Source organism: Biomphalaria glabrata, chromosome 9 (assembly GCF_947242115.1).
Source record: "Biomphalaria glabrata chromosome 9, xgBioGlab47.1, whole genome shotgun sequence".
In the NCBI taxonomy this organism is placed as follows: domain Eukaryota; kingdom Metazoa; phylum Mollusca; class Gastropoda; family Planorbidae; genus Biomphalaria; species Biomphalaria glabrata.
Window position 1 is genome coordinate 43,492,818 of NC_074719.1, and position 16,301 is coordinate 43,509,118.

Here is a 16,301-nt window from a genome sequence, read left to right on the forward strand (position 1 = left end):
TAGATTCTTTTTTTGAAAGTTCTGAGACTTCTAAAGGATCTGCGACAATTACCTGAAGCCGCGAGACAAAATTCGTTTTTGTCTTTGTCGCAGGAAAAAACAACCGAGATTAATTTCTGTCTGAGGATTCAATAAAGGCGACTAAAATTCTTATTTATCATGACGTTGTTCTTATGGGGTTATTAGCTCATGAACAATGTTGGTTTTTTTGCGGTCTACAGCTTACATTTAATTTAAATTTTAGAATGAATATAGGACTTGAAAAATTTCCAAAACAAATAAATATGTTTGATTTTATGTATGTAATTACAATGTATAATTTTACGGAGGAAAAATTGCCCTCAGTTTGATCCCCCCCACCACTTGATGCCCGAGCGGCCCGCACCACCCGCACATTGTTAGCTACGCCACTGTTTCGTGATTACTGTTCCGCTGGACCCAATTTCTGAGTAATAAGTAAAGTTTAGAAAGCTTCTGGATGTGAGAGCTTATTTGAGACGCAGAACGTTGGAAACGGCATACGTGCTGGACTGTCTTTCGCTCGTCTCAATGGTCCCGGGTTCGTACCCACCCGCTGACCTTCCCCGTCGTCTTGTTGGACGTTTGGACTAGGAAGTAGATTACTTCAACTCTAAAGGAACATCGAAAACATGTAAATAAAAATTTACAATCATTATTTAGGCAGCACCGATGTTTATGTCACTGATATAGGTAGTCTAATTAGATTCTATAGATAGACTGCGAAGTTCGATCGCACTAAGCTCGCTGGCAGCCATTTATTTTCAAGTTTTGATTTTTATAGCACTGTAACGGTCTGACTTATGAAAAAAAAAATTGTATCTCTGAATTCCTCGTACTTTTGTCTATAAAAATAGATCTTATTTAATGTATCACTAGGCTTAGTTAAAATTAAACATGAGGTCAAAGAGGTGTAGGGTAAGTATCGCCAAGTGTACTTCCTCGATAGGATTTCTCCCCTAGTTAGTAAGCTCGATCGGGCTGATGGGAGGCTCTAGAAGATCAAAGAAAATATATCTAAAACATGTTTTAAACTTTAATTTTCACTATGAACTCATTTTCTTTTCACTCCAGCGCAAGAAAAGCATCTACTGCACCTTTCCCACGCTCCACTACTTCAAATAGTTTTTTTGATGTGATTATCCATCAGACTTAAAAATAGCCATAAGCCCATGACCGATTTCCTTCAATACCAAAAGTTAAAAAAAATAATTCAGAGGGTGCGGGAGTGCGTGATGCCAACCCTCCACAGCGTTTCGTTAGCGAAAAAAACGCCGATTACGTCCAGGTATTTAATTCATGTACATGGAAAGAATAAAGCTAAAGCATAGTTTTCACATCTCTTGAGTTTGACCTCATCATGAACTTAGCCTTTACAAGGAAAAGGAAATAGTATTAGTCGGAAGTGAAGAAAATAGATACAGGCGCAGTAACAATATAGTAGTAATTTGGTAAACATTCCAATAAAAAAGTTTTAGCAATAAAAAGTTAACCGTTTGAACCTCTACACGAAACGGGGCTGATCGAGGTTCGCACTTTACTCTATCTTTCAGTTCTTCATAAAACTTTGTCTGCCTCTAAACACTGAGAAGTAGTAATATTTCTATTTATTTGTGTGCGTATTTTCTGGTGTACCAGCTACTAACATTGAAATACTAATGTTTAATTAACATAGGAATGGACGTTGCATTTTGTTTCTTCTGTGTTCTCATTATTTTATGTTGGAGGATTCATATTAGTGATCCTCTATCTGAGATGAAGTGCGCAGAGGTTTCCAGATCAGGCAGTTCTCATTATGGAGTACACATTTTTAAAGCCAAGTTTAAATAGGCAATGAATTGTGTATTTTATTAGTAGCGAGCTGTACTAGGCTCTAAATTTTAAAGCCTAAGGTCCTTGAGACCCTTAAATCCCCCCCCCCCCAAAAAAAAAAGGATTTCTACCAGAAACTAGGAATAAGAGGTTCTTTTTGAAGTTTCATGTCTGAACGCCCGGCCCTCATAAACTAGATCAGTGTTTCCCAAACTTTTTACTGACCTAAACACTTTGCTAATAAATTTAGTTGGATCATATCCTGTTTGTTAACACAATTAAGTAACTTAATTCTGCATCGTTATTTTTTCACAAGTAATATAAAATTATGCATAGATGGCGTTGAAAGTATTGTGTCCTAGAAGACTATAACTTTTTATTATCTGGTAATATATTGGTCAACTGAATTTTAATATCTGGTGTGATGTCAACCTTCTTCATAGTATAGAAGACCGTATTGAAAAAATATCCCAATAGAACTTAAGGATATAGGGAACTGTTTTTGGTAAACTCATTACCCTAACAATCAGTGGATCAGAGTTTACGCGAATGGTTATCCCTTAAAACCAGCGCAAATGGAGGAGCTGGAATACCCACCGATGGAGAAAAACTAGAAAAATCCATTGCAACCGGAGAGCTCTCTGACAGCCCACAGATTAGAAAGGGAAGCACTAGAACTAGCAGCTACCATGCTAATCAATTATCTAAGTACCGCGCACAGTCTTCCTAACCGATACGAAAATAATTCTCCAAAACTTGATCAACTATGCATCATCCTAAGTGAAATGACTCAGGACATCACTTATCAAGCTCAACAACAAAAGCAAAAAAAAAACAAACAAAAAGACAACAACAAAGAAACAAACTGTCAATCAATGGATTCCAACACATATAAAACTAGAATGAAATTATTAAGGTCTAATCTTTCGCCTCAGAACCGGACACTGTGACAACATATGTCCCGAGAGCTTAAAATTCCAACTAGTGAAATCTGCTCATGTGGAGTGTCACCAGAGAATGCTGACCATTTCCTCTAAAACTGCATTCTATACCAAGAGTTCTTAACAAGACACTGGCTCAAAACAACCATATAGAAAGAAAACTATTTGGAGAACGCCATGATTCTAAAACCACTGCACTGTTTATCTCGTATATTGGCCTAGTCATCTGCACGCTTCAAAATAATAATCAGAATGAGGAAGAGGAAATTCACGTGTTGGTCTACTAGTTAATTACTTCATTTTCTTCTTGAGAGACACCTAATAAGGTCTGGTGCAACATTAGTGTTTGGTAAGCACTAAACTATGTGATCAATGACATTCGCTTTCGAGTTTCCCTGCCATACTAACAACAAACTAAAGTAAATAACCCATAGAAGGCAACTACCACAGATTGTGATGTTATAAGTTAGATTTAATATGAAACAACATTTAATTAAACGTTTTTCCTAATATTTAAAAGTATTACATTTTCACTATGACTTGATGAGTAGAAAATAAATCGGTCGTATTCAGACAGGATACAAGTAGAATAACGTACATAGAGTTTTATTGATAACATAGAATAGAAACTTTTTGAGAAGTAGCCGCAATGTTCCGATAATTATTGTAGTTTTTGTCTTTTTAAAATTGTCGAAATTTGACTATTTTAGAAGCATTGCTTACTCATATGCCAGCATGTAGCAGGCCGATTCTGAGTTTGTTTTTTTCAAACATACATAACTTACATGTGTCAGCTTTTTTTTTTCTTTTGTTTCCTTAGGGGAAGCTGATGTGTTAATCGGGAAAAGCGCTAAAGGTAATGAACAGGCATTCATCATTAGCGGTGACACAGATTTTCTCATCTTTCCTGGAGGTAACCTTTTGCCACTTGACTTCTTTGATTTGAATGGTCAACTCTGCCAGGATCTCAGTTCTTTTGAGGCTAAAGTCCCGAAAAATGTCGTTTGTGGGATGATATGTTCTGCAGACATTACAAAACTTTTGAAGGTATTATTATTTAAAGAGAAAAAAAACATTTCCTTATGTTTGTCTGTATTTGTTTCCCATAGAGGGAAATTACTAATAAATTACAAAAATTACTCATGACATCTGTTTTAAATGTGGTAGGATGACCTTAGGTTAAAATTATTTTTTTTTTACCTGAAGGTATTATAAGGTTTAATTTTACCGATTTCTTGTTAAATTTATTTGTGTAATTGTGAAAGTCGAAGTTGGCATGTTGTGAGGGGGGGGGGGGAGAAGTCTAACATAAAAAACAAACAAACTGGGAGGGGTGTTAGGGTGGTATATGAGAGTCTCGTGAACTAAGGTGGGAAAACATTTAGAATTAATTGGGTTAATGGAATAATTAAATGCTGAGACCAAAGTGACGCATTGAGTGACAGACATTTAGACGTTTCGTCACATCTTTGCATATATTCATGACTTTTAATGTCTGATATCGCAATGGCTAGTAAGATGCGTACATTGTATGTTGTATAATAACTGTTGTTAAGTTTGAAGTTCAATTGTTTTAACTAATTAATTTCAGTGAACTTTATAAATTAGATTTACTAATGACTATATTTATAAAAATCGAACCGAAACTGAGCCCGAACTTGATTGAACCGAAGCCGACCTAATTTCTTTTTCAAACCGAACTGGACGTGGTTATGGTTATACCTTTTTATGATAAAACGTAGATCTAGATTTAGTTTTAGACTAGATCAAGTAGATCTACTTTAATAATCATATAAACTACTGAATTATGGTAAGTTACTTTTGATTCCTTAAAGATGTCTAGATTTAGACTATTTTCATATTCAAATTACAATGACATCAATGAAGTCATTATCTTATAGAATACAGACGTTTCTTTAAAAAATGAAGATGATTACGTCCTACGCGTCATGAATTTAGTCATGCATATTAACCAATGACCTACATTCTGCCAAGTCACTGGTTTTCCTGGCTAGCTTAGGCAGCCCATTCCATGCTCTAAAAGCGCCAGGTAAGAAGGAGTATTAGTACACATTTGTCCTAGCATATGGAACAAGAAATGTGCCTTAACCTTTCTATCTTTCTGAGTATTTTATTAATGTAAACAATACAACCACGTGAATCAGGAGAGATTCTGAGCAGCCTTATTAACATCTTTGCATAGATAGTCGTATATTTCGGAAGAAAGATTCTGTTTATTCACTATAGCTCAATTAATTTAATTCTCAGAGTAAACAATTTAATTCAATTTCTGTAAATTTGATTTGTTTTTTTTTTCTTTTTATAGCTGCAACTATCCGACTAAGCCTAACTTTGACAACACTTTTTAAACTTTAGCTACTGAAACATTTTTATTTTCTTTTTTTAGCTGCAGAGTCAGGTTGAGCTTATAGAAGTAGCTACTATAGCTGGGAATGATTTTACAAAGCATTTATTAATAAGACATAAAGAATACCGGAACCTATACATGGGCCAGTTCGTGAAACTAGCTCAGCTTATTAAAACGCATAGAACTATCGAACAATGTGATTTCTTTGGAGCACTAATGGTAAATTTCATTTAAAAGTCTTAATTTATTTATAAATAGAAATAGCCAAAAATCTGCATTACACAGACACTATTTAATGATACGCAGCTTAACTTTTAAAATCTTTTATTGACAATAAAAATACTATTATGTAGCTTGGAAATAGCACTTTAATGAAACATATTACTTTAACCATGTCTGATGAGTTTATAAAAAAACACCTTGTTTCATCTAGTACATTTCATTGAATTACTACTATTAGCGCATACTTTACTTATGGTAAAATTTAAAGTGTGGGTGGAAAGTGGAAGTTGGTCCAATGTAGCACATACTAGTATGGCTGTTGAGCTAAGTTGATAAATAGTCTCGCTAAAAAATAGAATGTTGTGGGTTCCATCCTTAGACTGACCATTTATGTGTCTCTTTTTAATGACAAAGAAAACATGACTTTTAATTTATTATAAACTTGTTACGTGTGCAGCCTAGTGTGAATGTGGAATGGAGCGAAAAGGAAAGGATAGAAAGGGGGGAATTTAAAAAATGGAGTAATGTAAATGAAGTTGTAATTGACATGTTATTGTTTGTTAATCAAGATTAAAGTCTTCATAATCTATTAGACATGCGTCTCTTGATGTATGATTAGGAGTTGGTGTATGATTATCTGTCTGGCTGTATCTGTTTCGGAAGATAATGGATGCGTCCAGATGAGTCACTAGCTTCGGTTTCGTATTGAGACGGGACAGAATCTGGAGTGACTGATTAAGCCTATTCTAAAGCGACAGAGTTAAAACAGAGTTCGTGCAAATATATGCACCTGTCCTAGGGCTAGCTGACAGGGCAGCTTTCTTTTACTTTCTCTTGAGTGATGTAGCTTCGTTTCTTTTGCTCTAAGCGAAGTTCGTACCTACACGTAATGTCTGTCTCCATCCATGCTGTTCGTACTTTGGTTGATTCCTGTGGTTCTCATGCCTCTTTTGTAGACATCTCTGTAAGTTAGACTTGGGCCTTCCTTGGGTCTGACTCTCTCCTTCAAGCTCAGCGTCTAGGGTGTCTTTAGGGATTGTTCCATCTAGCATGCGAGTGACATGACCGAGCCAGCGTAGTTTCTTTGTGTAAGAAGAGCATAGATGCTGTACATATTGGCCCTTTTCAAAATGTCCTGGTTCAAGACTGACCAAGAAGACTGTCTAATCTTAGGAGATATGAATAGTCACTCTCAGAGCTGGGGATACCCAGACCTCAATGCCAGGGGAGAAGAAATTGAAGAATGGCAAGCAGAGAACAGACTTATCTTGCTTAATAAACCTGAGGATAAACCAACCTTTTTCTCGAGAGCATGGCTAACACCAACCACTCCAGATATAGCCTTTGCAACTGACAACTTATCCAAAAATGCACCAGAGAAGTTGCAGAACAGCTAGCCACCAGTGACCACAGACCCATATTGAAATACGTATCGATATCTCCTTCAAAATATCAGAAAACTCCACCATCCCCAGATGGAACTACAAAAAGCCAACTGACACCTATTCTCAAAGCTCACAGACCTATACACAACTTTAATAAACTGCAAATCAAAACATGTTAAAAGTCATACTCATCTTTCTCCAAAGCAATCCTCTAGCAGATGATGTAAAGGTCATATGTTTCTGTGGCCTACGATAAACAAGGGTGTCATGTGGCCAGCACAACGACCAACCGCCTTTACTTTACCTAACTAATGTCAGGTACCCATTAGAGCTGGGTGGACTCAGAGGCGCCCGAAGATCCCGAAATTAAAAATCCCAGTCTTCACCAGGATTCGAACCCGGTCCCCGGTTCGGAAGCCAAGCGCTTTACCGCTCAGCCACCGCGCCTCATAATCAATTCCTAGAGAAGCAAGAAAAGATTATAACCCCAACTGGTCTGATCACCTTCAACAACTCCACAATGCCACTATAGAAGCCACAAACACAGTTGAAAATAACCCTTGTATAGAAAATAACATAAATCTAAAAGCAGCCAATGCAGTTTTCAGGAAAAAATACCTTTCCGCTATGAGGAATGAAAAAACAGAACAGCTAAACGTAGATAGAGACGGCCACAAACTTTGGCGTATAGCCAAATGTCTCAACCAGGAAGAAAACAGAACAACTCCTATAGTAATAGAAAAGGACAACAAACCCCTGAAAGGCCAAGAAGCAGCAAATGAATTCATGAAGTTTTTCCAAAGCGTAGGACAAATACAAATTAATGAAAGTAGAAATAAAGATGTAAACTCAGAAATTCAAGATAAAATTAAAGAAAACAAACCAGCTTACTCCTTGGGAATGACCACTAATCTTAAAATGAAGGAACTAGATGAAACCCTAAAAGTCCTCAAACCAAAACAAGCCCCGAGCCCAGACAAAATATCTAATGGCATGCTTCTTCACTTGGGTCCTCAAGCCAAAAGAAAACTGCTACAAATATTTAATACTAGCTGGAAATCAGGCAGAATCCCAAACATCTAAAAAAAAAAGCCATTATGATCCCTATACTAAAGCATGTCAAACCAAGAAATAAACTGGACAGCTACCGTCCCATCAGCCTCACTAGCTGTACTTGCAAACTGATGGAAAGAGTGATAAATAGAAGGCTGACATGGATCCTTGAGTCAAATAACCTACTCACTGAAGCCCAGAATATCAAATCGCCTTCATCACACAAGAAATCGAAGACGGCTTTCAAGAAAAGCGGTACGTGACGTTTTGGCGCCGCCGTTTTGGCGACGCCGTTTTGGCCCGCCGTTTTGGCGACGGGACTTTTTGGCGCGAGCCTTTTTGGCGACGGGATGTTTTGGCGCGAGATATCATTTGACGATAATTTAATAAGCAAGTAGCTTTTTTTAAATGAACCCTTGAATTCCAGCGACTTAGGCAAATAACCATGGTGTCTATGTATACTTAACTGAAAGTATTTTGAGAAACATGGTACATGTATTATATTTTTACTTATATTAGCAAGTGTTTGGTATGTATAGCTGGAGATACCATACAGTTATTAAATAAACCAATGTTAATGTAAACAAATAATTGCATCAATTTTTAGTCTATCATCGTTTCATTTTGTTTTTTATTTTAAGGTAATATCTTAAAAAACTTTTTTGAAAATAAAAGTGTGCCTCTTAATAAACATACATACACAAGCCAAAATGTTTATTAAAGAAAATGATGTGAAAAACAAACACACATTTACATTTAATACGTGAAAAATATGTCTTAACACAAACACTCATGCAAAACATAGATATGAATAATTCTTTTAAAAGAAATAATACAATAAACGTACATAATGTATTTCGCGCCAAAACGTCCCGTCACCAAAACGGCTCGCGCCAAAACGACCTTCGCGAAAAAACGGCCGGGCCAAAACGGCGTCGCCAAAACGTCCTGCTTCAAAGAAAAGAAACCAACAACAATTGTGTGGGTTGACTTAGAAAAATCATTTGACAAAGTCTGGGAACAAGGTCTCTTACTCAAGCTAATCCAGCATCACATATCCCACAGAATGTACAACTGGATAAAGGAATATCTAAATAATAGAAAAGCCTTAGTTTGCATGCAAGGACAAAGAAACCACACAATGGGTATAAAAAATGGGGTCCCCCAAGGAGGTGTCCTATCCCCAAAACTTTTCCTAATATTCATAAACGATCTAAATCAAAACCTACCAAGAAAAGTTTAAAACAGCATGTATGCAGATGACCTTGCCTTAATTAGCACAGAAGAATATGTAGGAACATCGAAATTTCGATTACAAGATGCTCTTGATAAATTAAATTTAATAATTGCTCCAAAGACTGGGGCATGTCCATCAACACAAAAAAGACAACATATACCATATTCTCACTGTCAACAAAACAACAAACAATAAAATTAACATTAGATAAGGAAGCTTTAGAAAAAAATGACAGCCTACATATCTTGGAGTCACCTATGACCTGAGACTAACCTGGAAAAGCCAAATAGATAAAACACAGAGTAAAGGCATCCAGAGACTATCCCTATCGAAAAAATTAGCTGGCACAGATTGGGGAGCTAATCACAACATCCTGAAAATGACCTATACCGGTTACCTAAGACCTGTACTACAATGTGGTGCCACAGCATCGGGCTCAGCAGCCCAAACCAACCTAAGAAAAATAGACAAGGTTCAAAATATTGGTCTAATGACAGGAGCAATCAAAACAACACCCATAAGGGCAATGGAGGAAACCGCTGCCCTGATCTCTCTGGATGAAAGAAGAGAAATACAAATCCTTTCCCAATTCACTAAATTGCAAAACTTGGAGAGGCACCCACTCAGAACAAAAATCTACAAAACTGGCACTAAAAACCGTCTCAAAAGGACTAATTTCATACAGGAATCTCTAAACCTAAAAAAGAAACACAAACTTGAAAAAATTACTATGGAATCCTCGATACACTATAATGAATCTCCACCATGGGACGAAAGCCCTCTTCCTACTATAAGGGACCATATCGAAAACATAAAAAAGAAAATCTGATTACAGACCAACAGAGCTCAAGGAAATAGTGAACTGTTTTCTACAAACCAATTATCCTAGCAATCAGTGGATCAGAGTTTACATGGATGGCTCAACCCATAAAGCCACCACAAATGGAGGAGCTGGAATACTTATCGAATGGCCAGATGGAGAAAAACTAGAAAAATCCTTTGTAACTGGAGAGCTCTCTGACAGCCACAGAACAGAAAGGGAAGCACTAGAACTAGCAGCTACCATGCAAGCAAATCATCCAAGTACCTCGCACAGTCAGATTGTCTTTCTAACCGATGCGAAAACAACCCTCCAAAGCTTGCAAAACTCTGATTCCTCTTATATTAAAAACCTCAGAACAGAACTTACAAAGCTCAACAACAACAGCAAAAAAAACTGTTTTTTAATGGATACCAGCTAATATACAACTAGAAGGAAATGAGATGGCTGACCCACTCGCCAAGAGTGGGAGAACAAACTCACAAGTAAACTCTGCACTCTATCCAGAAGAATTGAAGAAATTAATTGTAAATTTAAAAAAAGACAAATGGACGAGCTCTCATCCAAATCACAAGAAAGATGACGCTTACTATACGCTATCTCGACAAGACCAACGTCTAATCTTTCGACTCACGACCGGACACAACAGAATGGGACAATGTACCGGAAGCTCAAAATTGGAACCAGTGAAATCTGCCCATGTGGAGTATCACCAGAGAATACCGACCAAAACTGTTCTCTTTACCAAGAGGCCCGTATAAGACACTGGCCCAAAAACACCTCAATAGAAAGATAACTATATGGAGAGCTTCCTGATTTGGAAATCACCACGCAGTTCATCTCATTATTATTATTATTATAGCTTTGATATAGCGCTACTTTCATGCTTATAGCATGCTCAGAGCGCTTTTGGTCCAATCTCTTTTGTGGACCAGTGCGGGGGAGGGGGTATCTAGGAGCTGGTTTTCCGTGCTGCCTTTAGGCGCTCAGTAAACACAACTCTGCCCGTGTCGTGTGTCGAACCTCGAGCCCACTTCTAGGTAGCCAAGCCAAGCCAAGTTCAAGCGCGCTTGGCCTCTCGACCACGCTTCCCACAATCTCATGTATTGGTCTAGTCATCTGAACACGCCAGCATAACAATGAGAACGAAGAAGAAGAAGATAGACTGACATGATCCCACAGGAGATGAACATTATGCGTCGAAGGCAGCGTAGGTGGAAGCTGTTTAATCTGTGTTCTTGAGGCATGTAAGTTGCCCAGCTCTCACTGCCATAGAGAAGTGTGCTCAGAATGCAGGCATTGTAGACTAGGATTTTGGTTGCCATGGTCAATTTGGTATTTTCCCACACGCGCTTGGAGAGTTTTGCCATTGCTGCAGAAGTCTTTCCTATTCTTTTTGTCAGCTCAGTATCTAAATCTAGGTTGCTGGCTATTGTTATTCCCAAGTATGTGACTTCCTGCACCACTGTAAGTGTGTGGTTTCCAATATGTATCGCTGGTATGTCTGCAACATCTTGTGCCAGGATTTCGGTCTTGGAGAGGCTTACTGTAAGGCTAAGCTCTTGACAAGCAGCTGCAAGAGCCTCTTCTTGTGAATGCGATATGAGTGCCGCATCATCGTCAAACAGCAGTTCCCAAATCAAGATACGCCGTATCTTTGTTTTGGCTTGATTGCGTGCCAGGTTAAAGGTTTCCATCGGATCTACTGTGGATATATACTCCATCTAGTACATATATAGAGAAAGTATAAATAGTTATTTTTACCAGCAAAATAATCATATTTGATTAATTTCATTGAGATTAAATGTCTTAACTAAAATGCCATTGTATGAGCTTAATAAGGAGTAAAGAGCGTGTTAGTCATCGCCCCCCCCCCCTATCCATATACTTCTCACAATATTGCACTAACAAATTAAATATCCTAAATTAACATCTTATGCCCCACGCTCTTTGTTATTAAGCGACCTTTCTCAGCGGTGCTAACGGTTTCATATAACCCTATGCAACATATTACAATAATATATTAAATTATCCACATTTAGGGACAATTACAGTTGTCTCTCCATCTGAAGACACACATTTAGGGACAATTACAGTTGTCTCTCCATCTGAAGGCACACATTTAGGGACAATTACAGTTGTCTCTCCATCTGAAGACACACATTTAGGGACAATTACAGTTGTCTCTCCATCTGAAGACACACATTTAGGGACAATTACAGTTGTCTCTCCATCTGAAGACACACATTTAGGGACAATTACAGTTGTCTCTCCATCTGAAGACGCACATTTAGGGACAATTACAGTTGTCTCTCCATCTGAAGACACACATTTAGGGACAATTACAGTTGTCTCTCCATCTGAAGACACACATTTAGGGACAATTACAGTTGTCTCTCCATCTGAAGACACACATTTAGGGACAATTACAGTTGTCTCTCCATCTGAAGACACACATTTAGGGACAATTACAGTTGTCTCTCCATCTGAAGACACACATTTAGGGACAATTACAGTTGTCTCTCCATCTGAAGACACACATTTAGGGACAATTACAGTTGTTTCTCCATCTGAAGACAAGTGCAGACACAAAAAAAAATTGTTATTATTATTATTCACTAATTACTAATTCAGCTTATACCATATGTCTTTTTCCATAGCTCTTTTAGAAGGAAATTTCTTGTGAGGAAAAAAAAAAGCATTTGATAATCTTTGTTATTCCTTTTAGGCTTTTAGGATCATTCAATCACAATTCATAGCGTTTATGCTATTGTATATTTCCACCTTTCTTGTTTTAATTAATTAATTAATTTTTAGCGTTTATGTAGCGCTACTTTCATGCGTTATAGCATGTTCAGAGTGCTTTGGTCCAATCTCAATTGTGGACCAGTGTGTGGATAGGGCATCTGGAGATGCTTTTTTTTTTTTTACCGTTCTGCCTTTCAGTTCTCAGTAAACACAACTCTTTGTTTCTTTTAGCTTAAGAACGACAACTTCGGCAAAGCTGTGCTTTATTCAAGACAATTTTACTCCTTACAACTGCCCGAGGAACAGAAACAAGAAGACGGAAGTCTTTTCCAGAAGATACTAGCAAATATTAGGCAGGGAAAAGTTCCCAGTACAATCCTTTCTATGTATCGTGGGCGGTACTGGCGTCGTCTGGTTTGTACTACTATCTTTCTTGAGTAATTATGTATATTAATAAGTCGAAATATTATGCGCCTTACTGTATATATATATATATATATATATAGATAGATAGATAGATAGATAGATAGATAGATAGATAGATAGATAGATAGATAGATAGATAGATAGATAGATAGATAGATAGATAGATAGATAGATAGATAGATAGATAGATAGATATACTAGCCAGATAGGACATGCTGCTCAAGGGCTTTATATTGAATATCACTCATTTCATCATTGGTCTCCTTGAGTCGTAGAACGACTATGATTCATCTCAAACACTTTTCCATATGGCTGTTGAGCCCTGTTTCGGATAGGCACTTCCGTCCACATATATTGCAGGTCAATGTGGCTTTCGCTTTGGTGGTAGAGGAGCCGGCCATCTTTCGTATGGCTTGCTTTTCTTCAAGTTTGAGGCCCATGTTTTTTTCGCTGTCCATAACTCTCTTGGTCACCGTATCTCTAAAACTAGCGCGGTCTAAGGCTATGTCTTCACAATGTTCAATGTTCACTGTTTTTAAATCCCGTTTTAATACATCCACGCAATTGAGGTTTAGGCGACCAGTTTTTCTTGAGTCAGGCGCGAGTTGCCAGTAGTGAATGACTTTCAGGATGCGATTGTCCTCCATCCGGTGAACAAGTCCGAACCAGCGCAGGCGGCGTTGAATGAGGAATGTAAAGATCACTCATCTAATGCACTAGAAAACAAATCTTATAAGTAAAACTAATGCGTGAGTGTAAAATTTACTAAAGAAATAAAGCCCCATTAAAGTCGTAGACGCAGATTTAAATTAGATTCATAAATATGGGGACAATATGATAACTTTTCATGTATTTCATGTATACCTAGATATTATGAGTTTTTAGTCTGTGTAACCTTTCTTTTATATATAAATGAAATAAGTATTTTATTTCTACATTTTTTTACTCTTAATAACTGGCTTTTTTTCCGAATGGAAAGACATGCTCCAGTTTGATTACGATTTCTGTGATTCTTCTAATTCTTTTTGTTAAATGTCCGTATCTTTTGTGGTTTTTGTTCACTATATATTATGCAATTGTCTGCAAAGTATCCGACATTTGTTCTTGAACTATTGAAATCAGGAAATTTTAAATTCCAATCATGTAAAGCGAAAGTAGTTTAATTTCTTTAAGCAGGAAATTGTGGTGAACTTTGTCAGATGCCTTAAAAAGGTCTGGTATCGCGGTGTCTGAGCGGTAAAGCACTTGGATTACGAACCGGGGGCTCCTGGGTTCGAATCCTGGTGAAAACTGGGACCAGTAACTAATGTCAGGTACCCATGAGAGCTGTGTGGAATCAGAGGCGCCTGAAGATCCTAAAATTAAAAATCTTAGTCTTTACCACGATTCGAACCCCGGACCCCGGTTCGAAAGCCAAGCGCCTTACTGCTCAGCCGCAGCGCCTCCATCAGTATCGTCTGTTCAATCGCGCTACGACAGCATATTTGCTGTAGAAGGCGAATACTACAGCCTATTATACGTATTTTATTAAATACAATTCTTACACGCCAAACACCATTAAAAAGGTGACAGCATTTTTACTAAACTCATATCAACTCTCTTTATCAGTCTGGTATACATTTTGTAGGCTCCTAAATGCTATTTATCCCTTTCCATTCTGGGTCAATAATGACGCTTTACAAAATCATTGAAAGTTTCTAAAAAAAAAAAAAACAGGTATCAATGAAACATTTAATTAATGAAATAGTAATAATTAATTTTTGTTAAATATTGCTAAGGAATGTAGTCACATTCTCTTCTGAGACTCACTGTGACATGAAGTGACTTTGTAATCATTTGATTTTTTCCTCCCTTTTTCCCACGGGGAAAGTGACCGGTCTGTAACTGACCACGAGGTGAAAATCTCAGTTATCTTTAGGCCTTAGAAGAGTAAAAAGGTACTTGTAGTTTTTCTTAACTGTTGTCTATGCTTTATGAAGAGTCTAAAACCTTTTAAAATTATATTGACAGCCTTCAAAATTTTTATTTTAATACACCTAAGTCTAATTTGTTTTTCTTAATTTATTTTTCAGATTTTAGAAGATCCAGTTGAAGGAATGCCTGTCGCAGAAGACGTGATGTCAGAGCTAAGAGCCTTTTTATATCAACTTGTTTTGCCGCGTGAAACAGATGCAGTAGTTGAAATAGGACGAACAATGGAAAATAATTTCACAGAAACCCAGGTATAAATACGTTTTCACATTCCTGATTTAAATAATACAATTTCTAGTTTTGATAGTGTTATTATACATTTTTTATCTGTGGAGTTCATCTCAGATCTGGGACAAATTAAATGAACCTATAAACTTCATAATTTAGAACATAAAGAAAGCATACTCCATGAAAACTATAAGAGAGTATAACATTTAAATTATATTATACAACATATCTAACTTAATAATCCGACCGCATCTATTACCAAATAATGTGGTAGCTTATTAACAAATAAAAAGATATAATAGCTAATACTGCACAATTGGCAACACGATGTACAAACTATAAATGCTTTACTGTACATCTCCGTACTGCCGTACTAAACTCTACTATCTCTCTATCTCATCCTGGACTCGCACTGCTTCACTTGAGGACTCACAGTACCTGGATTGAATCTATGGCTACCCGGAAAATGGGCTGTTTTTATAATCTATTGAGAATGCGCGTTACATTATTTTTTCTGAAAGAGCATACAACACTAGATATTTTGGGATCCATTGCAAAAGTGACGCTGTTTAAAATATGGATCTGGACAACATATATAATGTTTTAAAATGTCAGTCAAAAGCTGTAAGTAAATCTGTTAATTTTTATCCTAGGATAAAAAGTTTATAGCGAGTAATTGCAAAATATAAGGAGTCTCTATAGAAACCTTCTATCTGAAGCCAAACTACCCATAAATTGTAAAATTATTGAAAATGTGACATTATGTAATAAAAGCATGTTATAACAGTTTCACAATTGTGTTGTTTTTTCCTTTCTTTTTTTTTTTTTAAATTGACATACTTACAGACAGGTATATCCGTTACTGGATGGTGTTGAATTACTTAAAATGAATGCTTAATCTCTAAAAGTTGAATAGAAAGAAAGGAAAATGGGGTGGCGAGCTTGAAAAATAAAGTATATTGCTATATACCTTATATTTGTACAACTCTTGGACAAGTTTACTCTGAATCAAGTGTTCAGTTAGAAAAGAAATTTAGCGCTTTGTATAATCCTTTTATTTATTTTAATTTTA

At 36.8% G+C, this 16,301-nt stretch overlaps 1 protein-coding gene across 2 annotated transcripts in view; it reads left to right on the plus strand.

Moving 5' to 3' along the window:
• Window positions 1–16,301, plus strand: part of LOC106064776 (uncharacterized) — a 32,369-nt gene that overhangs the window by 4,489 nt on the left and 11,579 nt on the right. For both annotated transcript variants that reach the window (XM_056039915.1, XM_056039916.1), the window contains 4 exons: window positions 3,592–3,818; window positions 5,179–5,358; window positions 12,836–13,018; window positions 15,103–15,252. In XM_056039915.1, coding sequence (XP_055895890.1) covers window positions 3,592–3,818; window positions 5,179–5,358; window positions 12,836–13,018; window positions 15,103–15,252 — 740 coding nt within the window. The remainder of the gene's footprint in view (window positions 1–3,591; window positions 3,819–5,178; window positions 5,359–12,835; window positions 13,019–15,102; window positions 15,253–16,301) is intronic.